The sequence below is a fragment of the Canis lupus genome, chromosome 2 (assembly GCF_048164855.1).
Source record: "Canis lupus baileyi chromosome 2, mCanLup2.hap1, whole genome shotgun sequence".
NCBI lineage: Eukaryota > Metazoa > Chordata > Mammalia > Carnivora > Canidae > Canis > Canis lupus.
In genome coordinates this window covers 16,467,214-16,495,081 of record NC_132839.1, presented here as the reverse complement: position 1 = coordinate 16,495,081, position 27,868 = coordinate 16,467,214, and the positions used below count along the sequence as shown (strand labels likewise).

The window sequence follows — 27,868 nt, the reverse complement described above, 5'->3', positions numbered from 1 at the left end:
GGGCTTGATCCCAGGACCTCAGTATCATGACCTGAGCCAAAGGTACCCCATGCCCTTCATTTTTAAAGAAGTTTTCAATCTCTATAAGTAATCATAAAGACAGCAATTTAATAGAATTGTTTTAAAAGCTTTGGTCACACTATTAAATGTGCTAAAACTGTAAAATTATAATAAAAGCAACAGTCTTCATTATCTAAAGGAAAAGCAACGTTGAACTGCTTAACAGTACTTTTCCTAATTTTATTAATAAGTTTCTTTTGAAGACATATTATTTATCATTATCATTGTTTTAATACAGAAATAAAAGGCCAAAGGAAGACTTCTTACAAATACTGATTTTCTTATGATATCAAGATTATAGTTTTGATTTATAAAATAAATTGTGAAATAAGTTATCTTCATTCAGAATTATAGCATGTATATTCATTATAATTTAAGCTCAAAGTAACAAATAATAATAGTTTCCTCTGCTGTGCAATTTCTAGATGGCATTCCTAATCTAAATTGGCTTAAATCTAATGGTCTTATAAAATTAAATATGGATGACCTTGAAACTATATCAACTTTTTTAAACTGCAGAATGTATACCTAACAATATTACTTTTGTACTTTTTGCTAACATAATATTACTTGTGTTTTTTTTTTTTTTTTACTTTTTATTAACACAATACTACTTGTGCTTTTTAAAATTAATACTACTGGAAGCTTCTTCCACAGTCTTCAAGCTTCAAGAGGCATATTCAGCCTTGTATATATGTTTCATAAACAAGGTACCATCTCCTTTACAGTAAGGATAATACACACAAAGCAGTAACACAGATTGTAAGATTCTATCTTTGAATCTTAGATATCTGAATGCATACTTGACAGTATGGGGATAACTAATCAGTTATTTATATTTGGAGTAAATTGCTATGAGTTTATTTATTTTAAAATAGAAAGGACATGAATCTAAGAATACAAAATATGCCGAAGTATTCCATCTAATTCTTCTAACACCTCACAATAAATTTTAACTGGTGATTTGTTTTATGTCCAGGAAGACAAGACTATATATTCCATGTAAAAAAGAGTTAAAATACTGGCTTATTACTATCCAGAATTACTGGTGAAATCCAATCTTAATTTTAAAGTTATGTTGTAAATAAAAAATAAGTAATTAATAGATATATCTTTTTCATATTAAATATTTAAGTCATAATTAGTCCTTAGTTAGAATTTTTAATATCATACAGAGAAAGAGAAAATTTGCCCAGGAATTAATATTTTAAATTGCCTTTTATTTATATTATGTGAACAGCTAAATAAAGTCATCACCAAAGAATATCAAAAGCATGAAGTGCTACTGAACAACCCTCCTGGAAACTAATATTTATCTTTAAATTTACTTGATTAACATTATTTTCTTTAAAAATCATATTTCACAATTATGTAAATATAATGCATTTAATCTAAAGCTTGGTAACTTAAACTAACAGTACAAACTACACTTTCATAAACAGCCCTAACTTCCATAATTTACTGTCTCAATTATTTCAAGTAAAAGTTCAGACTGTTTCCTATTACTACAGGCTGATATTCTTTTCTTTTTATTTAGTTCTTCTCCTCAAATTAAAGTAACTCAGGGGCTCAACTGCTATATGGAAGTAATTAAGTTTTTTTTAAATTCATGTTGAAGATAAATAAAAGTATAAAGCTGAAACCTGAAAGAAACCAAAAGTACAGTGAAAAATGCAAAGCTGACCTATCTTTAATCTTTTCTTGTTAGACTAGGCTACTCAAGAATTGTCAACTAATTATTTCATTTTATTGATGACATTTTTCCCTAGGGAAGTTCTTTTAAAAGTTTAACCCTGGAGCAAGTCATGGCTTCTCCTATCTTTGAAAGTGTCCAGAGCATTGATTATAACTGCAGGAGGTGTTACCTTCTACCCAGAGAATCTCACCCTGCACAATCTTACACACTCTCTCACTCCCCAAACAGCTTTGATTCAGCAATTCAAACTGCTTCAGCTGATATTAAAGGAAGAACCACAGAAAAGGGATCAGCAGTTATAACAGAATAAAAAGAGGGGGAAAACACAGATCATGGATATAGTATCACAAAGCTCAAGAGTAAAGCAGATTTGAAAAAGACATCAGAGTGACTCAAAAAAGAACAACATGACAGAAATTAAACAAGTTTTTTTTATGTTTTCCTTCTATGCATTTAAACTCACCTTAACCTCCATTAAAATTCTGATCATATACAAACCCCAAGGCTTTTGACATAATTTCAAAACCCATACCCTCTCTTTCTGTCTCCAGAGTCACTTCTTAGGTAGACAAGCGAGATAAAAACAAAACAACACAAAACAAACAAACAAAAAAAACAACAGAATTCAAAGATACATATAATGGAGAAACACAAATATCAAGTCATAAGCAAATTACAATTGTGACCAATATTTTCTCACGTAAAAGTGGTACTTAATTGTTTTATAATGCAGTATTTTTTCTCTTGAACTTCATGGAAAGATCTACTTTAAGTTACTTGATGTCAGTTATAAATATAGGTAAAAAATAGATACTAAGGATAAGAGGCCTTGTAATATTTTTCTTGGGATGATGTCAGATTATCAAGACGCTCTATGCTGTTATGCCTTGCTCTCTACTTGACTACATAAAGAGCTTCAGTATATGCTTAATTACTTAATTAGTTCGGTACTAGAGAACAATACAGATGCAAAGAGCTATTAGAGAATGGCTTATTCACATCTATCTCAGAAATAGTGACCAAAATTTCAGAAGGTAATTGGATTTTCAAAACTGGATGTGTTTTTTTTTTCTCAATTCAGTCATGACAGGGCCAGAAGGTAATGATATATCTGCCATGATGCAACAAGCAGACCTGTCTTCTGTCAAGAGTTGAAATCATAAAGGAATAAGCTGTCGTTAACAACCTCTCTCCAAACGCTAGAGCTGTCATTCCATTGTTTTCCTTTGCTGGCATGGGGGCTAGTATGGCCTCATATACCTTGTCAGTTCAGTAATGTGCTAAGCTTTTTTAGCCTTTTCTGGATTTCTTGAACAATCTTTTATGAAGTCTACAGTGAAACAGCTTATACCTTCTTTGATTAATATATAGTTTCTCTCAAAGTTTACTTTTAAAATTTGGAATTAGTGCTCTTGGTTTCAACCTGTAATTTAATAGTCCATATTTCAAAAAGGAAAAAAAGAACTAGCAGGTTTTTAAGTTTGAAATGTAAATTTTAGTGGTCTAAATTTAGTCAGTCTTCAAGGGGGAAAAAATCAATAATTATTTAAATAAGTTGCTTGCAGTTTTATAATCTAACATTTAAGCTCTTTTAGAAGTAGTTAAGTGAATAACTACAATATTATATTTCATGAATATTATTTTTATAATTTTTAATTAAATTATTGTTTTAGTTATTAAAGAAATACCACTGAAAGTAATTTAAAAAAAGAGAGGGAGAGAGAATTAAATAGAAAAACTCAAGAAATAAAAGTGAAAGAAGAAAATTTATGGTTTCTTGCATAAATTTTTAGGAACATCAATATATACTCATATATGTATGGAGGTGTATGTGCATACATGTATAACTATACTTTTGAATAAATAATCTCATTCTTATGTTTTCATCTAATAATTTTTAGACATCATCCTATATAAATGAACACACATACACACAAAATTCATTCTTAATAACTACATAATTTTTAATGATATGAATATAAGATTATTTAATCAAAGAGTCCCCTAACTGGTGGGTATTTAGATGATTAGAAGTTTTTGTGTCATTATAAACTGCTTTATGAGCATCTTTGTATGTATACTTTGTGTACTGCTCTAGTGTAAATTCCTACAAATGGATTTGTTTGGTTATAAGGTTAATAATAAGCACACTTAATTTGGAGAGATATAACTAAACTGCCACTAAAAAGATTGCTTCAAATTACATTCCTAACAATATCCAAACTTGGTATTATCATACAATTTATTACCAATTTATCTGCCAATCTTATATGTTAAAAAAAGAGCACCTTATTTTATTTATTTTTTTTTTAAGATTTTATTTTTATTTATTTATTTATGAGAGCCAGAGAGAAAGGCAGAGACACAGGCAGAGGGAGAAGCAGGCTCCATGCCGGGAGCCCGACACGGGACTCGATCCCAGGACTCCAGGATCACGCCCTGGGCCGAAGGCGGGCGCCAAACCGCTGAGCCACCCAGGGATCCCCGAGGGCACCTTATTTTAATGAGTATTTATTTAATTCACAAATCTTCGAATTACTATAAAAAAATCAAAGCTTGTAAGTCATTTAAATAAAAATATATTTAAAAGCTCTGAAAATTTTCACGTTTTGGAATTTCCTGAGACCTTAAGCATATACCTTAAAAAAAAAAAGATTTTATTTATTTATTCATGAGAGACACACAGAGAGAGAGGCAGAGACACAGGCAGAGGGAGAAGCAGGCTTCTCGCAGGGAGCCGGATGTGGGACTCGATCCTGGGTCTCCAGGATCACACCCTGGGCTGAAGGCAGCGTGAAACCGCTGCGCCACCGGGGCTGCCCATTTAAGCATATAAAACTTCTGCTAAACTATATTTTGCCTTTACTATAATAAGTACCAAGTAGTATCCCAAAAGCAGCTAGATGGCATTGCTCCAGTTATAAATAAAACTATGCCCTATACTGATACTGTACTTCTTAACTACTATCTACTAACCAACAACACCCACTAGAATCCTCTTAAAATTTCCATGTCACCAACTTTGTAAATACTTATCCTGAAATAGTAAGACTTTGCAATACTTACTTGGAAGACTAGAAACTGAAGGCAAGAGTTAAGAAAGTATTACCAAAATTTTATTATTCAAATTACTGGAAAAAAAAAAACTCAACCCTATTTTAGATAATCATCTATAATGGCTCCATGCACATTCGTGGAAAAAAATCCTAATACTGTAATCAATCAGCTTTACAAAATGTGCCTGTCAAAAAGGGGGAATCCCAAATGCATTAAGGAAAGAGGAATCGAACCATGAGAAGAGAAAAGTTAGTATAGTTATCAAAAGGGAAGCAAACAATTTAAAAACAAGAAAGCTCTAAATCAACTTTTGAGGTCTGCAATTTATATCAGTCAAGCAACAGTTTACGTATTTAGTTACCTCATAATCGATTTTTAAAAGAAAATCCTATAATATTCTATTGTGATAAATATTGCTACATAAGAATGTCATCTCCTAAGATTAACAAACAATTTTATTATACAGAAAATGGCTTTACTGTTATTTGTTTTTAAAAGGTGTAAGGTGTAAAGTGACTCCTATCATTGGAACAATCAGATAAAAAACAGGTAATTAAACACTATATTGCATTCTTTTGATTATCTCCATTCCTCCCAAAAAGCACACTAAAATTTTAATCTAGAAAACTGTTATGCAAATTACTGAGTAAAGAAGGGTAGTATCAACCCATCAGAACAAAACAAATTAGAATGGAGAGAACAGAGGACACAGATGCTGATAAATTTTGGAAGACTGTAAGCTGATAGAACTGGATTGGTACTACAGAGGGGTGAAAAAAAGGGTCTCCAGAGGGAAATAATGACTAGACGAAAGCCAATTCATCCACAGAATTTCTGAAAAACTCAGAAATTGGGGTTCCAATTATCTTAGATAGCAGGGTGGACCCTGAGACTAAAAACAGGCATTACTTTTTAGTTCATATAAGGTGCAATTCCCCTGTTCCGTAAAAAAAGAAACAAACCCCAAACTGAAGTCATAATATCACATTATGCAGCTAACCCTGTAAGAGATCAAAGATGTTTCCTTTTATGAAACATATCTAGAGAAGGAGTGGAAGAAGAAAAGATCACAGAAGGGGAGGAGAAAAACACAGAGCTCAAATCAGGTATTCTGTGCAGAAGTCTGCAAAATGATTCAAAAGAGAACTCCATTCCAAAATATTATGAAGGAACTTTAAAAATTCTATAGAAGGGTTAAAAGATAAAGTTGGTAACCTACTAGAACAAAACTAGAGCAAAACAGATGGAAAAAGGAAATTTATAGGCAATTAAACAAAAAATTTACAGGCTCAATCCACAACTCTAAAACCAAGATACTAAGTCTAGAAAAGGGAAGATCAAGAAGCAACACACAAAAAAATTTCTAAGAATTGAGGATCATGTTTTTATAGTACAGATAGAAAGGAATCATCAAGTACCCAACATGAAAAAAAAAAAAACAAAAACACCAAGGCACAGAAAATTCCTTAAAAGCAGTATGACTAATTTCTTGACACCAGGCAGAAGGAAAAGAAGCTTCCACAGAGGAAACAAAGGATTCAAGATCGGAATGGTACTAGATTTTTCAATTAAAACACTGGAAGCCACAAGACAATGAAACAAGCCTTCAAGTTTCAGAATGAAAATGATTTTCAACTTGGAATTCTATGCCTCGTTGAATTATCAAAATAAAGGGAACAAGTAAAATAAAGGCATTTTTTCAGAAATACAAGAGTTTGAAAACTTATATTCAATTTTTGATGGCTCCAACAAAATGAAGGCATATATACAAAAAGGTGGGGTCATTAGATCCAGGAAACAGGTCGTCAAACATAAGAGACAATCTAATTGGAGTCCCAGGAAGACAGGTAGATAGGCAGGCTTAGAAAGTGACCAGTCAAGACTGGAACAAAAGTCCACAGGGTTCAAAAAGAGAGATCTCTAGAAGAACAAGAAACTTTGAAATTATCTGATTAGTTTGACCCTGTAAAAACGCTAATGGGAGATCAATCAAGTTTTGAATTAGCAATTATTACAAAGAAAAAAAAACTCCATGAAACAAATTTTAACAAAAATGAAAAGTAATCATAGTACCTACCTGGCTCAGCAATAAACAATATTAAAGTGGTAGTAATATTGTAAAGTTTGATTGCTGATTTAATCCAAAAACTATGATGATGGGAAAGAGATTCTTGTCTACCATAACAGAAAGGACTGATAAATCCAAAGACAGTATTATAATTTAAAAATATGGATGGCATACAAGGAACACCAAAAACTATTGAGTGATTATATCTAGGGAACAGAATAAGTAAGGGAGGATTAGGAATAGATAATCACTATTTTGATATATGCCTTTTGATTTTACTTGACTTTTAGATTACATGAAAGTATCCTCTGATGTTCTGCAATTTTATTTTACTATGTTTTATGTGTAAAGTTCTTTCCATTCATCTTGTTCAAGCTATGCCATGCTTCAACAATGATTTATGTCTTTACTGTCAGAAACTAATACATTACTTCTTCTCTCCTTTTTTTATTGTTTTTCTGAAACATCTACTAGAATATTAGATTTTACTCTATTCTTCATGACTTTTTATCTGTCACATTTTTTTTTCTGTTTCTCTACTATATTCTGTATACTCCTCAACTCTAGGTTTTAATTTACCAATTCTCTCTTCAACTATATCTGATAGTTGCCTGACCTGACTCTTCTTTGTGATGAGTCATTTCCTTAAATAATTTTCTTTCTGACTAGAAATTCATCTTCATTAGGCATTTACTCTGGGTTGTAAAGCGTCGCCACTGGCAGTTTTGTGTTTGCTTCCATCTAGTACCTCAGGAGTTTTATCAGTCCAGAATCCATTTTTATATTAATATACACTGTTTGAGATTCCCACACTTAAGCAGGTTGTCTAAATTCAAGCTGCAAATCCAAATCCAACTTTGGGGTGTAGTCTGTGGCTTCTATTTCCCAAGGAAGGATGTTCATTTCACCTACCTGGCTTCACTGGCAAATAAACTTCTTCTTTTCACCTCTGTGCCATAAGTTTTTTCTACCCTGAAAACTAAAAGAGCAGAAACCTCTAAGGCCTTAGCTATATCCAAGGGTCTTAGTATAAGCACCTGCCTCTCAAGCTCAAAGCTGTAATGTAGATATACTATGTGATATAGGGCTTTTATCTCATCAGCAATCCCCTCTGGGTTACTATACCCTTGAGAGTCTTACCACTGTGGTTTTAAGTTTTCTGTTGTAGTTAGGCATTTAAAGATTCCTTTTCTATTTTTTGAACATAACTAGATACTTAATATTTTTGTTGTTGCTATGTTTTAACCATTACTCTTACATGTGTGTTTAACAGAAGGGAGAAATACATATATGTCCACCATGTTATAAAACCCAAACTACATCAATTACATTGATAAAAATAATTTTTAAACTTAGATATAACAATATAAAAATTATACTCAAAGTAAGTAATTATGGAAATATCAGATTCTTCTAAATAATCCAGCTATGAGAAATTAGGAAAAAGGTAAGCTTACTGAAGTAATCACACTTCTTACAAAATTATTAAAATCAACACATTTTATCATGCTGAGTATGAATTATATAGTATTTTGAAAGTATTCTTCATAACTTAAACTTTATCTCTCTTATTTTATGTTTTTTAAAGATTTTGTTTATTCATGAGAGACACAGAGAGAGGCACAGACACAGGCAGAGGGAGAGGGAGAGGGAGAAGTAGGCTCCATGCAAGGAGCCCAAGGCGGGACTCGATCCCGGGTCTCCAGGATCACACTCTGGGCTGATGGCGGCGCTAAACCACTAAGCCACCCAGGCTGCCCCTCTCTACTTATTTTAGTATAAAACATTTCCTAGAACCTCTAACCCTCTGTCATACTTTATACAATTTCCATCTAGTTCTAACTTATCTACTAAACCTAGAGCCTGAGACGTATAAATAAACTCCAAAGAGTGCTACCTACACCAGTGTTTCCAATGTGATACCCACATCACCTGGGAGAGTTTCAGAAATGTAAATTCTCAGACCCCAACCATACTCCTCCATCAAAATCTGGTTTTGCGGGGATTCCTGGGTGGCTCAGCGTTTTGGCGCTTGCCTTTGGCCCAGAGCGCGATCCTGGAGTCCCGGGATTGAGTCCCACGTTGGGCTCCTGGCATGGAGCCTGCTTCTGTCTCTGCCTTTCTCTCTCTCTCTCTCTCTCTCATTAAAAAAAAAAAAAAAAAAAAAATCTTTAAAAAAATCTGGTTTTGGGACAAGGCAATCTATGTTGCAACAAGCCCTCCAATTGAATCTGATGCCATGGAAAAATTTGTACACACCAGTGGCTCCCAAACTACTCTCCATAAAACTTGCTGACAATATGTCTCAATTACTCAATGCCTGAGCAGAGAGAGATTAAAGAGGTGCCTAGGATGAAAAATTTCAGGAGGTACTCACTCTCAGGGTCCTACAAATGCTACAAAACCCTGAGAGTGACTGACTCCTTAAATTCTGCACCCTTGTTCTACACTTGCAATTAGTAATTAAATGACTTTAAGCAGTATAATGACTTTTCTTTCCTAGCCCATTTTACAGAGACCATCTGAAATACCTAAAAAGATACACTTGAGAAAAGATCAAAGAAGAAACACGTATGAGTAACTCTCAAACTGTACAAACACTGAATAATCAGTACTTGGCTATATGATATACTGTTTCCTACTCCAAGTAATATATTATGCAATGAAGACTGTTAAACACTAAAAATATGAGCTATGGCAACCTCAAAAGCACTGTAGGGTTGTATCTGATATGTACTATTTCTCCAGGATGAAATCTTAGTAAATTTTTTATAATAAAGGTCTGAAGTATCTAAAATGCAAGGACTGGAATATCTTTAATTTTCAAACTGTGATCTAAGGAGCCCCAGGGCTAGGGGAAGAAATCTCAGGAGTCATTGCAGAAGTTGTTCCGATCCTCACCCCACCATCAACCATAGTGGCTCCATAGACTTAAATCTACTTTTTACAGAATAGTCTGCTTAGAGGCAGGGTTCCATTGATGCAAAGAAGTTTTAACCTTATAATGCTATGAGTCCCATATTAGGACCTTTAATCTTTTTTTTTTTTTTTAGGACCTTTAATCTTATCGTAAAAGTCTTCAAGGGATATAGCAGAAAAAAATTTTTTGAGCCATGCAAGCAGGAAAGTGCTTGCACTTTATTAGTGAGAGTGAGTGAGCTTGAGGGAGAGCAGCCATAGCAGAAATACCATTAACAACACTGAGTAGACAAATTGTCTATCCTGAAAAATATTCGAATTTTACTTGAGTTGTGATATGAAAAACTGACAGATCACATAAAGTGTAGAGCAAGTGTTCCTGGTCTTATAAACATTGGAAACATTGCTTTAAATTCAATTTTGGAAAAAAAGTCCACAAAATAAAAACGAATAGAGCTAACTTGATTAAAAAGTAAGGATCAAACATCTTTTATTCTCTCAATCTTCCTCTATTTCCTAGGATACCCCCCACCAGTGTCCTCCCACCACACAAAAATCCACAGTAGCCCTCAAAGAACCACCAGAGAAACACCATGAAAAGGTAAAGCCAAATTAGCAAATCACTTTATCTAGATTAAGAAGAGATATCCATTTTTAAATATTCACCATGTAGAAATTTACCACAATAAAGTTCATATTCATTTTATAAAATAGAGAAAAAATACATCAATTAAAATTTTCAAAGTTCACAGCACGTAAATACTAAATACACTAAATACTGAAGTACTTAGAAATCAGTGCTTTTTTTTAAAGGAATCATGAGTTGCTATTATTAAAAGCAGAAAACAGTCGAGGCAATGACACGCTGTTAGCCTCCAAACAGTACTTACAAAAACAAAATGACCAACTAGTCTAATGTTACTGACAAACTTCCTCCCTCTTGTTTGGGACATCAACAGAGAGTTTGCTCATAGATGTTTGCAAGACTTACCATATTCTTTCACCTTGAAAAATCTTATGTAACAATACAATATTCTATAATAGGAAGACTTAGTTGATCTAGCAGCAGGAACAATATAATTACATAAAATATTTCACCAAGCACTCATATGTACAAACATATCTGATTTTCTTTACTAAATTGTATTTTCAAATATACACTGAATTGTGATCACATTTCACATATGATGTTCTTAATCACTGATAGGATCTCTTATAATCACAAACTAATATGTCAGAGAGAAAGTTCGTTTCACTATTCATACCCAGAAATATAAATGTTTAAATAATACAATATTTTATGTGAGTTACTTCAATCTAAATTTCAATTTATTTTACTTCAATTCTACTAAATTTTACTCTAATTCGACTAAAACTGTACTGGTGAAGTTTGCAACCAATAAAAGTAATGTCTTGTGTTCTTTGCATATCCATGAACACTGTGAAAAAAAATACACAATTAACCTAAGAAATTCTACTTGAAACATTTTAAAGGCCTCAAAATCTATTAACAAAAATATTATCTAAGAGCTGGGTCAGGACTTAATTTTATCGTTTCAGAGGTAAAAGAGCAGGGAACTTATCTTTGACCCTTGAAATCATCAATGTATCAAACAATTCCTCTCCCATCATAATTACAAAAATGTAATAACGTAGCTCTTATAAAGCATACATGCACATATATATATTCCTAAACAACTTTATATTCTTATATGAAATCTTTTTCTCAAGCTACTTTACTTTTGTCTGAGGAAAATCTCTATACATATTTGCGAGAAACCATACTTTGTAAAATTTGGTTGTTTACTGCAGAACGTAAGAACGAGATAGTAAAAAAATTTTAAAAAATAGCAAACATTAAAATGTAACAATGCTAGGTCAGAAAAAACAATTTCATTATTAGAGGACAGAAAACCTTGAATACAATTTTAAAATATCTAAAGAGGTAGAATTTAAGTAAGAATAAAGTAATTCAGTAATTAAATTTACCATTTTATAGGTTTTTGTCTAATGCTTAAAACATTTTATTTGTGAGTTTTAGAGTTTTTTAAAGAAATGACAATGAGTTACTCCAACTTTTTTTTAAACTCTTCTTTTAAAGAGTAAGAGGTTAATTTCAAGTAGATTTCTCTTAGTTTTTAACTAAATTAGATTGGCAAAGATTTACAAAAGCAGTCTTGATATTTTTATAAGTATTTAAAATAATATTGATAAGTGGTAATTTAAGTGATATTTCAAATAACAAATTTAGAATCAAAAATATTCATTTCAAAGACATTATCTAAATCTTTGTACACTTAAGATACCATTTTGTTTTTCATTGTTAACTGTCAAATAATGTAGAATAATCTTTCATTACATATAAGAAAACAATTTAAAGATAAAATTATGTTTAGAATGTACTTTTGAAGAGATAGGATAAAATAATTTACAACAATAAACCAGAGCTAAAAAACGCCAAAAAGAGTAAAAGAAATTGCACTTACATCCATAGCTCTCTTAATAAAAGGTATCTGTGTGCCACTGTCCAGATCTTCATTTATAATAAGCCTTCTAGCCCACTGACCTGCCCTGACAACACCACTACCATGAATTAAAACCATCAGTTTCTGTGGATTTGTCAAAGCATCCTCACTCATAAAGATAAAACTCTTTGGTTCACTCTCAGTGGCATCTACCTGTAATTAAAAAAAATTAAATAATAAATAAATGTTTTTTGATCAGGCATAGACATAAATGAGAAATCAACTAATGGTTACCATAAATTATAGAATGGCTATTACAGAATTATAGAAGTAAAAAAGCTTTAAAAAATTAAAAGATTCATTAGAGATTAACAATTACATATGAGATAGATGAGTATAAAAGACATGAGACTAATATGACAAAAGAATATTGAAAATACATCTCCCTATTTTATTGGTGTATATTTACTATTATAATATAAATAAAAATAACTGATTTTTGAGTGCTTCCTATAGTGTAGATACTATGCTAAATGTTTCAAAAACATTATTTCAATCACAATCTCATTAAAGTGGTACTATTATTACAGTTATTTATAGATGAAGAAATCGAAGCCTATGGAATTTAAATAACTTGCCTAATATCACACAGCTAATGAGTCCATAATTTTATAACAGAAGTATATTGCATCTATAATAGAAAACAGAAAAACCCAACTGGAGCATATATCTATTGGAAAATCATATATTAGCCAGGAATACTGCTCAGCTTTTAAAAGGTAGGAGAGGAACTATTTAAAATTCAATCACCTACTATAAATGGTCTTTGAAATTTCGTTTTTTTTTTTTTTTAAGATTTTATTTATTTATTCATGAGAGACACAGAGAGAGAGAGAGGCACAGAAACAGGCAGAGGGAGAAACAAGCTCCATGCAGGAAGCCTGACATGGGACTCGATCCCCGGTGTCCAGGATCACACCCTGGGCTGCAGGCAGCACCAAACCGCTAAGTCACCCAGACTGCCCTGGTCTTTGAAATTTCATTCAGAATATTAACACAGGCTCAAATAACAATTATTTGATAAAGGAATATTATGTATGTATTCCTATAACCTTACTTTATGTACTAGATATTTAAATGATGAATATTTTTCTACATCTTATATAGTACTTATTTATGGAATGAATATTTTATACATTTTGATTGCACTTAATGTTTAGGTTTAAACCAAATGATCTATGTTTTAGATTTGAAAGACTCAAGACTTATGAAGGGATAATTTCCCAACCTTTTATACATGACTGATGGTCTGCACTGAGTGGTATTCCACATCAGCAGCAGTTAGTAACTGGGAATGGAAGCTTTTGTGCAGCCATGTCAGGGCCAGAAGCTAAAGCCTTGAAAGCTGGTAATACACATCCTCAAATAGAGGAGTTCAGTCCACATACTGTGTAATGAAATAGCTCTTCACTTTATCAGCAGTATATATTCATAAAATTACAAAGCCAAAAAACAGACAAAAGCTCTCAATACCAACAAAATAAAATAATATAAAATAGTCCTGGATTCTGAGTGTTCCCAGTCACTCACTATTCCTGGGAAGAGAAAAAAATTAAAAGTTCTTTAATTTTAAAACAAACAGATTGGTGGCCATTTGTGTAAAGGGTAATTATTTAAGCAAGAAGAGCATGGCCATAGGTCTTAAAAAAATATCCCCTCCTCAATGAAGCCTTCCCTGACTACCCCATTTAAGCATCTGCCCAAGAATTCCCTGGCCCCTTTCTCTGTTTTATTTTCCTTCAAAGCACATACCACAATCTAATGTATGCTTTCTATATTTGTTTATATAACAGTTTATTAATTAATCATCTCCTCCCACCACTAGAATGCAAGTCCAGGGAGGCATGGACTTTTCTGTTTGCAGTGCCTAAAAGAGAGGCTGGCACATTGCAGGCACTCAGTAAATAAAAGAATGAATAACTTTTGGAATAAGGAATGTTATCAAGCATCACCAGTGACCTTTATTTATTTGTTTTTTACTTCCTTTATTTATTTTTTTTTTTTTTACTTCCTTTAAATAAAAGGCATTTAACTAAATAATGTGTCCTCTTAATTTGTTATAATACTTGCCTGGTTCAGAAAGCATATATTGAATACTAAACTAATATATGACTACAAAGTATTTTAAAAGAGCTACACAATGCTAAAAATTACAAATGACCTAATTGTGTATTAGTAGTACTTAAGTATGCAGTAAGTATGAAGTGTCAAACAGTCACATTAGCTTCTCTTGCATGTGATGTCCAGAGTAAGCAAATTAGGATGGCAGCAGGTATGACTGAGTCAGAGTAAGGAAAGTAGATGGGGAAAATCAAATCTGAGAAGAAAAATTCCCTTTTACCTACGAATGTTGTATGAAAACAGAGGAATCACTCAGTTAAAATGGCTTTTTAAAAAAAGTGCTAAGAAAAGAAAAAATTAAAAAGCAAAGCTGTCATACATAATAAAAAGGAGGCCACAGAGGTGTCCAGTCATTCATTTACCAAAGAGTACGTCTAAATGTGCACAAATAAAAATACCTCTTAAAATCATTGAGGCCTTAATGGATCCTGAAATGGCTATGGAAATGGACATCTGTTTATCTTAATAAAAAAACCCTGTGGCTACGGACTTTCCAGTAGGTTCTGTTCACTATTTCTTTTCTCTATTTGACTAAGTCCCCTGTTACCAAGGAACTGAGTCAATTTTTTAAGCAATGGAATGTTGGCACTTTAAATTCCACAGTAATCACTTTAAAACTGGAAGAGTGCTTATTTTCAGAAGATAAAAATGTGTTTTTTATATTAAAATTCTGTTCAAGAATTTTTAAGGGCTGCAAATTAAGGTAGCCATGAATAAATGAATAAAAGTTTCACTTGAACATGCGGAAGAATTAACTTTGAAAACCTGAGAATATCAGAGTATTCAAGGGAATAGAAACAATGAAAATGAAAAATATAGTGGTATTAATGATTAAGGGGAAAAAAAGTGGTATCTGAGATGGTCATTGGCTTATATTCACCTCAATTTAACACAGAACTCTAAAGTTGGTATAACTTTGTAAAAAGTTAGTGGTAAGTTTAAATAGCATGAATAGTATATGAATAAACATAACTTTCTGCATTAGCTTAATTAAGTTTGAAAACCGCTATTCCAAGGCCATTGTCTTCAAACAGTGCTAATTCATTAAACTGAGCTTTCATTAAGGAATGCATATAAAAGTCATTCTAGTGCACCACCTCACTTTATTAACCAATCAAGTTCAAATCAGTGAGAACAAACAATTTTTAGCAGTTAACAATTCACTTTAGGATACTCATGAGCCCCAGTAATTGTGATGATCATTTAAACCTGACAATAAAAGGAATAAAAATTTATAATCAAGTTATTAAGTTAATGTATATAATCTAAAATTCTCCACAAGTTTGAGACTTTACAATTGAGAATAATGTATACATGAGAACATATGTAAGGTAGGGAGTAAACATGGGACATGATCATGACCTTTACCATCAAATCATGGTTTTCCACACGGTGCTGTTATTTATAAAAAGAAAAGGAAGGAAAAGAAAAGAAGTCTTTCTTTCTTTATTAAATAGGTCAACTATAAAACTAAAACAGTTCATCATCAGGAAAAACAAAAACAAAAAACACTTTGGTGTATTCCCACAATAAAAAGAAAAACACTGATACAAAACAAAACAAAGACCACCTTCACTGCTTGCTTTGAGATTTAAGAGGACTCCAGAGAAAATTAATAGTTATAAAAGAAAAGTTTCACAATGATATAAAATATATGATTATATTTTAAGGAGAGACATTAATTTCCTCAGATAAATAAAACAAATTTTGGGTTCTTTTCTGTTTACCAAATTAGGAAATGTTTACTAACCAAAAATGAACAGGACAGTTAATATGGGTCTCCTATAATGCAAAGCTTTCTCTATGCTTATTAGCTTTATAGCTTAAATTTAAATGAGAGGAAAGTAATCAGATCTATAAAACGAAGTCCTCCTAACCCTAATCTCAAGCTTTCTATAAAGAAAATTAGTGAAACTTAACCATATAACATAATCTATATGGCCAATTAACTTCTGATTTCTTCTGGAAACCTAAGGGATTAAAGTGAGTTTAAAAATTCCATGTAACTAAAAAAAAAAAAAAAATCCATGTAACAACTAGTATTACAGATTTAAATGGCTCAGTATTAATTGTATTGTAACAATAAATCAAGCCAAGTCTCCTTAATATTTTCTTCAGGAACTTCGAAAGAAATAAAATTAGCAAGAAAGGAAGATTGAACAAAAGGAAGAAAAGTGTCCAAATAAATGAGGGTTAGCCTAGCTACTACATAGAATAATATTTTATTCACTAATACATCACAAGCACTTGGAACAGTGCCTGGCACCTCAAGGACTCTTAAACAAATATCTATTGAATAAATGATTAACAATGTGACCTAGCATTTGAGCTTATTTATATAAATAAGCTTATTTATATAAATATAAAATAGATTTTCCTTTTAAATATTGAACTACTAAATTAATTTGTGAGGATAAATATTAAATCTTCAAACCCTCCAATTCATAGTTGAATAGCTTACCCAAGGAATTTAAAAATCTCATGCAAGATTTCATGTAAATAAAATATTTATATGCAAAGTTTTGTAACTTAAGTTAATCACTTTCATTAAGCCTTCAGATTTTTATTTATCATAAAATCAAAGAGTTATCATTAACAGTAAGGATCATCTAATCTAGGGTCACCATCGCTTCATATACAGGTTACTTTTTCTTCATTTTTTTATTATACTTTTACATTAAAATTTTTTTGTGTGTGAATTTGAGACTGAGAACAAATCTCAAACTTTTCACTCTGAAATGGCAAAATATACAAAATTTGAAAAAAATGTTCTACAAGAAATAGAAGGAGCAGTGTTATAAAACAGGAAGCATGAGGAATGAATTGAAAATGTATATAGGAAATAACATAGAAATAAAATATGTAATATTCTAAAAGTCAGGAAATAATTAATGAGATAGTGAATGTCTAGTACAACATCAAGTATATGGGTTTACTTCAAATAAATAAGTAAAAATAAATAATACCAACCAATTAAATGAGAAGAGGCAGAGGACATAGTCTTTTTAAAGGCATCATCATTTTCAAAAAAGGCTGGATATCAATATTTTTTTTCTCTACATTGAAGAGCACTACTTTTAAAGAATTATTGCGCACAATGAAATGAGGTATACTGACAGGCATTTAATATTATCATTATCAGTATCAATCCATTAGGACCTTAATGTACTTATCACAGTTAAAGTAATATAAACATTTTCTTCTGAATTGAAAACTATTTCATTTGGAAATTTAATCATTTTAAAAAACTGGACTTACTGGGATAGAGATTTTTTTCAAATTACAGTCCTTTTCCAAGAGCTCATATACATACTTCGTGATAATCTAGGTGGGGGAAAAAAATAACACATTAAGATATAATGTCATCCATTATCAAAATTCACATAAATTATTATGTTATTGCTCTGAATATTTCTCTATCTTTGCGTGTTTCTCCCTCCTCCAGTTTTATTGAGAAATAATTGACATACGTCACTGTATAATTTTCAGGCATTACAGCATGATAATTTCAATTACATATACTGTGAGATGATTACAACAGGTTCAGCTAACATCCATCTTCTTATGTAGATAAAACAAAAAGCAAGAAAAAAGTAAAAAAGGAAAGAAATTTCTCCTTGTGATGGGAAATGTCAGGATTTATTCTCTTCAAAACTTTTCTATGTATCCTACAGCAGTGTTAATTTTAGTCATCATGTTGTACACTATATTCCTTATATTTATTTATTTTATAACTGAAATGTTTTAATACTAAATTAGGAGACTGTGGCTTACTTCCTGCTGCTATGTGAATAACTACAAACTTTAAAACTAAAAATAAGGGCAATATAAACTTGCAAAAATATACAAGGACTTCCTGTTTTTTCAAAGCAGTATTCTGGAACCATATTTTCTTTTTTCAGTGTTTCTAGAATCTGTTTTCCCCTATGATGTCCAGAAAGGAACTGTACCTCATAAAGTACTATCTTGACTGAATCCTAACACCTCTTTTGTATTTACTGAATCAAGGAGGAAAAAGTCAGTATTAAAAAGGAAAATTAATCCAGTAAAGCCAGGCACCAATTAGTATTATTGTTTGTAGCAGGCCAAAATACAGTTCCCCAAAGATGTCCACATTCTGATTCCTGGAACCTACTCATATGTTATAAGGTAAAAGGAATTATGAAGGTATGATTAAGGTTAAGGACCAGACATGGGGAGATTATCCTGGATTATCCAAACTGGCCCAACCCAATCCTTTAACTTTAAAACTGGGAGATCACAGAAGAACAAAGGGATGCAAAGTACAATGACCTTGAATGGTCATTGCTGGTTTTAAAGATGGAGGAAAGAGATGTAAACCAAGAAATGTGGTTTCTCTAAAAGCCTCTAAAAGGTGGAATCACCCTTTAATAACCAGTAAGAAAACAAGTCCTCAGTCCTGTATTTACAAGGAACTGAATTCTGCAAACAACTCCAATAAGCAGCAAAAGGTTCTCTCCTAGGATCTCCAAAAAGGAACATAGCCTGTGCATTTCTTGATTTCAGTCAGGTAACAGTCATACTGGACTTGTGACCTACTGAATTGTGAGATAATATATTTATGTGGCTTTAAGCCATTGAGCTTATGGCAATTTGTTACAACAAAACTAGAAAGATAATGCACTCCTTCTATGAAGGAAAGCAAAGAGAGTGAGGAAAATGATACCAAGTAAAAGCAATGATTTAGTAGATTTTAATTGTCAATTTAAGGAGTGTTGCTCCCTCCAAAAATGTCTTTAATTATCTATGCAAATATTTCAAAGAATAATTTTAGCAGCAACATAATTGAAAGTCAAATTTTATGAAACAAAATCATAAGGTGAATTTTTAAAAGAATATTAGGATGTCAACTGTTTTGATGCTGTATTCTGTAATCTAAAAGAGATTCTCTATTCTGCTTTCTTTAAGGACGCCCAAATTCTTTCTTCTATGTTTATGTATTCATTCATTTTAGAAAGAGTATGATGCATGCTAGAATAGCTTTACCTTGGCTAGCAATGGTAATTTCAAATGCTACAACACTACACTAAAACAAGGTAATAATCTAATAGTTATTAATCAAATAGTATTCCTATATCTTAATGTAGTAATTAAAATTATGTTCATTATACCCTCACCTGAAGGTAGTGGTACTATAAACCTGAAAAAATAAACTAAAAATATGTAGGATCAGACAAAATATGTATGAAGTTATATAATGGCCTGCCACTTCAAGAAAAATGACCTAACTAAATGAGATTAGCTAAAATGAGTGGCTTATCATTTCTGAAAATTTCCTATTACCTATGAAATCATAAAATATCCCTATGTTTAAAGCAATAATAAAACCAATCAAACTTAATTCAAACCCAAGTGAATTCTACCACTAAGCAAATACTCCAGAGACATAATTTGGGAATTAAAAATTTAAACTATTTTGGCAGTTCATACCTTAAGTCATATGAAATAAAATATTACAGTTAATTTTCAGCTTTCACACTACAGGATAATAGAAAACAATTCAAAACCTGCTTACATTTGGTTTCAAAATACAATATAGGGCAAGTGTCTTCACAAAATATCAAAACAAATAATAAAACCATACATCAGTAGAGCGTTGGAGAAACACTATGTAACGTGCCCAGTTTGTCATTCTAATTCATGCCTGCAGAATAAAAGCAACCATAGACTAAATCCTCTATCTCTTAGGCAATTTTGTCTGCCTTGAATGTTCTCTTTAGCCCCTGTCACATGTCAACTGTTTCAAGCAACTTTTCATGCCTCATCTCAATCCTACCAAGATAAGATGAAATGTCCCACTTCATACTTCTCTGGACATGACTGAATAAGCATCATGTAATTTATGGGTTTCATTTCATTTATCTTTCTGTTACCTGGCTAGCCTTACAACATTATAATTTGGGTATCCCACCTTTGCTCTTTGTTGTAGCCACAATGAATAATACCTGGCACACTGAAGGGAGTTAAGACTCGTACACAAATTCTCCTCACTATTCATCCTATCTACATGTTTTGAGGGAGATAAGTATTTCAGATTTTCAAAAGATCTTTTCGAATTGGCGAATCAAGGTTTAGAAAGAAAGCATCAAGGATTCATTCACTGCCTTCTTGCTTGCATGAGACTGTACTTTGCATTCAGAAAAAAATCAATAAATGATAATTTCAAAAGGAGATTAAAAAAATCTTTGTCCAAATGTCATCGGTGTTCAAATATTCACTGGAAACATTGTTTCTGGGGAAGTTCATACAAAGCTTCAGAGACTAAACATGCTCTAAAGTGAAATCTTCATTTTAATAAATACATACACTTCCAGTATCTTGTCCAACATATAAAATGAGCTTGGAAGCAGTCACTCTCATCCTCACAAAAAGAAAAACACTGAACAAATTAAAAATCAACAACTCTTCTCAAATCTATCAGAGAATCTATCAGAGGTCACAGAGCAAACTAGTATCCTGAAAACTGGAGAAACATGCAGATACAGAGAATCAGGGCTTAGAGTAAAAGCCGTGTGTGTGTGGAAGTTGTAGGTTGAAGCCAGTACTGTGGAAGGAACACCTTACACTGTAATTGATTAACTGCTCAGGCTCAGTATGGACTAGCTTAAGAATTAAAAATTAATAGGAGGTACAGCCTTAAAGAGATCTCCCAAACGTCTGCTGATTTTATTTTTCATGAGTCCCACTAGGTTTTCAGTGTGAAGACAAAAGAAAAATCCTTTACTGCTTCCAGCAGTGGAAGGGGAAAAGTAATCATTTTGAAATATTCTAGATCTTTCTGTCCTTCTTAATAAGGCCTGCCCATAAGAGAAGTTATTTTACCAGAGCTTATCTGACATGAGGGAAGGGAAATGCCCAATTTGGGTTCACTAAAAGAATGAGATCTAGAGATACGTGCATAGAACATTTCTTCCCACACCTCCCCACATTACCACCACACCTTTAGGGTTCCTGTAAAATAAAAGGGAATTACAGCAAAGAACTATAGACTCACATCCTATTTAAGGTGTCTAGGAAAACTCAAAGACAATGAGAGAGACAAAACTAAACACAGAAAAAATTTTAGCCTTGGACACCAGAGGTATAGCAAATAGTAAACACAGCCTAACTTCTAGCCATATAAACATAAAACCTGAAACTAATGACCCATCTATTGAAGTTCCTTTTCTTCCAAAATATTGTGTCCAGCTTTCAACAAAAATTACCAGGCTATACTAAAAAGACAAAAATGAAACAGTCTGAAAAGATAAATCAAGCATGAGAACCAGACTCATGTATGGCAAAGAACTTGGAAATAAATATCAGACTTGGAATTTAAAACAACTATGATTAACATGTCAAAGAATTTATTGGAATTTATTAGACAATACAAAAGAACAGGTAAGTATGTAAGCAGAGAGGAGATGAAAATTTGAGAATGAATCAAAAGGAAATGCTAAATCAAAAACATGTAACAAAAATAAAGAAGGCCTTTGATATATGCATCAGGAGAACGGACATGGCCAAGGGGGGGAAAATTAGAGTTTCAAAATATGCCAATAGACACATCCAAAACAGAAATGTAAAGAGAAAAAAAGAATGCAAAAATGGAACAGAATAACTGAGAATTCTGGGACAATTTTAACAGGTATAACATGCATAGAATGTGAATACCATAAGAAGAAAGAGACAGGAACTATATATCAAGTAATAATGACTGAAAATTTCCCAAAGTTAATGACATACAAAACCACACACCCAAGCAGGACAGAGAATTCAAAGTAGGATAAATACCAAAATCAATACCTAACTTTATCATATTAAAACTGCACAAAACCAAATACAAAGAGAAAATCTGAAAAGAAGCCAGACGAGGGACAAGGGGGATTTGGAGAAGTTGGGGTTGTGTTGGAATTTAATTACAGAGGAAAATAAGAATTACATCACACTCTTAGAAAAAACGCAATCAAGAAAATAGTGGACTGAAATATTCAGTGCTGAAAGAAAAAAACCGCCAATCTAATATTATGTACCCAGGAAAATCATCCTTCAAAAGTGAGAGAAATAAAGACAGTGTCAGACAAAAAAAAAAAGAAAAAAAAGAAAAGAAAAGAAAAGTTGGGGAAATTTTTTGCAAAAAATTGTAGAAATTATTTAAGAAATTATTCAGAGAGAAGGAAGATTATATATATAGGTCAGAGATTTGGTTGACAGGATGAGCACTAAGTATTACACTATATGTTGGCAAATCGAACTCCAATAACAACAATGTATTTTGTGATTATAGCTTATAGAAAAATAAAATAAATGAAAGCAAGGTTATAAGTTATGGGAGGTAGAAACTGAGAATGCTCTGTTATAAAGTATTTGTACTACCTGTGAAACAGTATCTTTTTTTTCTTTTTTTTTTTTTTTTGAAAGAAACACTGGAAAGTAAATAACTGCTGATGATTTTCCTGGATTTCTTTTAATGAAACCACAACGGAAGAGATAGGAAAGTAATTTTGAGATTATATATTCAAGAGATAGAGCCCTTGGCTACCAATAGAATAATGCCCTCTAAGGAATTAGAGTCTAACTAAGCTTTTTTCTAACTCGGTTTCTCAATCTAGGAATTAAAGAAAAAAAATATATTTTTTAAGATTGTTTTTATTTATTCATGAGAGACACACAGAGAAGCAGAGACACAGGCAAAGCAGGCTCCACGCAGGGAGCCCCATGCAGGACTCGATCCCTGGACCAGGATCACACCCTGAGCCGAAGGCAGACACTCAACCACTGAGCCACTCAGGCATCCGGGAATTAAAAAAAAAATTAATAAATTGAGGAGGGATGATCAAAGAAATAGACTACAGAATGAAGAAAATGAGTCTGCTAAAAAAATCAGTTCTCAGTGGAGTACTTCCAACAGAAGGGGTATGTTCACTCTGCAATAAATTTGCTTTAGACATTTACTGAGCAACTGCTGTGTGCTTATCATGTATTTCATATATTTCTGCATTATTTCTGTTCCTTAATTAAATAAGAAGTGAACACTAATGTCCTTTACTCCTACAAAAACATTGAAATTATTCTGGCAGATTAAAATTTAAGGTGATTGCAGGGGAGAAGGTGACACTAAGAAGGCTCTCAGAAAGTACTTCAGACCCTTTTGGAACTGGATTTGAGAAATGAATGAAATGACAAGACATATATGACAAGAGACATGACTGGATAGATAAAAGAGTTAATATAAATATTTTAATTAAATGAAAAATAAAGCTCATTTTACTACTACTTTGTAAACCTTCCATGCTTTCTTACTCTGAAGAAGATCCTCTCATTAGCAACAAACTACATTTGGCCCGATTGACATACATCAATAATTTTTATTTTACAACTTTATCAACAATGTAAGATACAAACTTCTCTATTGGACCTATTAGGAGAGTGAGAACTTTAGCTCAAAACGCAAACCAACAAAATTCATAAATTGTTAGTCATTTCTATGCCTAAAGAGAATAAATGTTAAGACTATCCTAATTTGGGGTGTATAGGTAAACAAACTAAACTGAAAGAAAAATTCTGAAAGATTTAACTGTATCTATGAAATTCTATGCCTCCTGCAATCAAAGAAAAAAGATCTCAGAAATTAAACTAAATAAATTACCTACCTGAATTGGTAAAATAGGAATATTAAAATGTTTTAATGTAGTAAATTTTAATGTAGTAAAGCAACGGTTTACTAACAGTTCTCTGCTTAAATTATGTACATGGTATTTTTTTATTAAAGAGATATTTATAGAAGAGTTGAAAACAATTCTACCTAAGGATCTCCTTTTAATATTATTTAATATTATTCATTTGCTTAGTAAGCTCTGATTTCACAAATAAACCAAGAGGAGTCAGTATAGAAGTCTGATTCATGGGGATCCCTGGGTGGCTCAGCGGTTTCGCGCCTGCCTTTGGCCCAAGGCGCGATCCTGGAGTTCCGGGATCGAGTCCCGCGTCGGGCTCCCCGCATGGAGCCTGCTTCTCCCTCTGCCTGCATCTCTGCCTCTCTCTCTCTCTCTCTATCATAAATAAATAAATAAAAATAAATCTTTTAAAAAAAAAAAGAAGTCTGATTCATAAATGTATCACAAATGTAAACAAAGTTTGATATTATGAGGTTTTTACCATAGTGGAAATTTGATATTTTGGAGACAGACTGTTGCTTTTAATCCAATCCATACTAAATTCTATCTATTTTGTGTTATTCAGCTCCACTTAACTTATTAATAAAAATAGCATTTAAAAAACTCCATGGCAGGGGTGTTTTGAGAAAGACGGCAGCAGGATAGGAGAACCCTAGGCTTGTATAGTCCCATGAACACAATTAGATAACTATCAGATCATCCTAAATATCCCAGAAATCAATCAACCTGAAGACTGATAGAACAAACACCACAATTAAAGGGAGAGAAGAGGCCACAGTGAAGATGTGTGTTCATCAACTAAAAAGAATAAAAATAGGAAAAAAATTTTAAAAAATTTTAAAATCCATGGCACTTAAGAAACCAGTCTTACTCATTTTGTCTTCAAACAAAGTACAATTTTTGGGAGGTGAGTTTAGGTCTGAGCAATGACATGTTATCCCCAAAAGAGAATGTTAGGAACATTCACACAGTTTAAGTTTTACTTTCAGGGCTGAACAATGAAGTTTTATTTGGGCATTAATTCTGGATCAAGTTATTTTCTCTGGTGTTTTTTGGTTTCCATGGTTGTAATTAATACTTCTGCAATCAGTCTAATTGAGCTTGGAGGTAATCAAGTTTCATTCTCTGGTATCTTTTACAGAATTCCCTATGTCTTTTATTGACTGCAGATTTCACTATCTGGTTTAGTTGTAGATTTTGTTTTATTAATCTTCTTGAGGACTCAATGTACTTCCCGAATATTTTACCAGTTCAGAATAATGTCTCTCTTAGTCTTATTTCCTCTACTTGATGACATTCCTTGAGAATGTATTGTTTGAACTTAACTGTACTTCAAACCAAAGCAAATGGAATAGGTGCTCAATAGAGTTTTGTTGATTTTTAACTTTTACTAAATATTCATTACTGAAATAATAGAAACAAACCTAAAAGAGAATCCTGTAACTCAACTGATTATTAATTTATCCTACAATTCTGAGGATTTCTCAATCTCATAAATTTCAGACTAAAATATTTAATACAATATACACGGTCTCCTTACATTTTAAGGTGAAAAAGAGTGGCCAATAATGAATAAGATACTGTTTAATTTGGGGCATTTTATAGTATTTTATTTTGCTGTTTATTTGCAAAACTACTGCAGCTAAAATTCAGCATGGCTGATTCCAAAGCTAGCTCATGTTATTATGAGAGTGAACTTTACTACCGGATAACCTGCACATCTAAAATACTCCCACTGTCAGAAACACTGAATGAAATACCATAGTTCTGGAACACCCGGGTGGCTCAGCGGTTGAGCGTCTGCCTTCAGCCCAAGACGTGATCCTGTCGACCTGGGATTGAGTCCTGCATTGAGCTCCCTGCATGGAGCCTGTTTCTCTCTCTGCCTCTGTCTATGTCTCTGCCTCTCTCTGTCTCTCTCATTAAAAAATAAATAAATTCTTAAAAAAAATACTATAGTTCCCAGAGCATGTCACTCCTACAGCCCTTCTAGCCTTAATTCTTTCTTAATTGCTATTTCTACATCCTCAGACATGCATCCAAACACCAAGTCACTTTACAGTGGTAGGAGCATAAATCAACAGTTTTATGTAACTGACCAAGCAAGTAGATAGGAGAGTCTTGGTCACCTTAAGGAAAGTCATCTCCCTTCAGTTTTTCAGGCTGTGATTTGGAGAATGCAATAAGAACTTAGTAGAAAGAAATCACCTGTAGCTCTTATTTTGTCTCAGGGCCTCATCTGAGCTTTGATTAGTTAAAAATTTCTTTTTAGTAATGGTACATGCATATATACTTGTGTGTCAATGTGTGTATATATTCCTCATATATTTCAATAAGTATTTCAAAATACACATATCCATCTATATAGGTAAGATGGATACAGATATATATCTACATGAGTGTATATGCACTCATGCAATACACACATATTTATCTCTATATACATCTATATTTTATTAATTTCCATATTTGCCTACTACAGAGAATAAAAACTATGAATACAATACATATGTACATGCACAGACATGAACCCTTTTTGCTGGGGGTCTAGAAGCAATGACAGTGCCACCAATGCACAGATCGTGGTGTGTATATAGTGTTTACATATATACAGACATTTGTAAATACCTTCCCAGTAAAAGTAACCAGAACTCATTGGAGAGACGGTTGATTCAGGGACTTAGGTTTTACATGCCCATTCTCTATTAGGAGGAACAAAAGATTCTAAGAGAAAAGATTGATTCAGGGCTTGGAGCATAGAAACTACAAATCTGAAAAAAGGTGTGTGTGGGGGGTGTACCAAAAAATAAGAAAATTCTGAAATGGTGATGAATAAATGCTAAAAGAACACAAAAAAATGCTTGACAAGAATTCTTCTGGTCAAATCTAGGATAATTTAGGCATAAAAATGATGGCAGAAAAATAGTATACAGCTCACTGAATAGAATAAGAATCTATGGGTCCATAATGATATAAACAACTGAATGAAGAAAGTTAAAAAACAAAAAGAGAAAGACCCCTGTTTCTTAGGTAGAATACCAACCAAGATATATAGAAGACATGATAGAATTAAAGAAACATCAATGGATGCTAAAATTAATAGGTCAAAGTTCTGTAAAGAACACAATCTCAAGTATCTGCCCCCAAAATATTCACTAATTATAAAGAGAAAAATAATAATAATATATGGTAGGATTTAACAGCCATCTCCAATATCAGAGCAAACCAAAAATGTACTCTTTTTTTTTTGAAACTTAAATACAGTTGATATATAATACTAGTGTTAAGTATACAACATAGTGATTCAACATGTATATGTATCATGAAATGTGCACCAGACTTACAGTCTGTCACCATATAAAAAGCTACTACAATACTATTGACCATTCATTCATTCATTCAAAATCATATACTCTTGATATCATGCATTAAGGACAAGAAGTTACTTCTCGGGTACTTCAGTTAAAAATGTATAACCTGAATGTAATCATAAGAACACATATGACAAACTCAAATTGAGAGTCATTCTACATATATCCTGAACTCCTCAAAAAATGTCACTATCAAGAAATATAAAGGAAAGCTAAAGAATGATTCCAGATTAAAAGAGAATAAGGGGACAAGACAATTAAATGCAGTGTGTGAACCTGGATATGATCTTGGACTTGAAGAGTATTAGCTGTTAAGTACTTTGTGTGACCATTAGCAAAATTTAAATGAGGCTTGTAGACTGTATTATATTAAA

General features: G+C 32.3%; 1 protein-coding gene across 25 annotated transcripts in view; it reads right to left on the bottom strand.

Annotated features, from left to right (window-relative positions):
- ARB2A (ARB2 cotranscriptional regulator A) overlaps positions 1-27,868 on the bottom strand; it is a 413,754-nt gene that overhangs the window by 297,745 nt on the left and 88,141 nt on the right. For 23 of the 25 annotated variants that reach the window (XM_072791354.1, XM_072791426.1, XM_072791323.1 and 20 more), the window contains 2 exons: positions 17,705-17,770; positions 12,287-12,478 (listed from right to left, as the gene is read on the bottom strand). In XM_072791354.1, the coding sequence (XP_072647455.1) occupies positions 12,287-12,478; positions 17,705-17,770 (258 nt within the window). The remainder of the gene's footprint in view (positions 1-12,286; positions 12,479-17,704; positions 17,771-27,868) is intronic. The other 2 variants (XM_072791456.1, XM_072791470.1) reach the window with 1 other exon arrangement.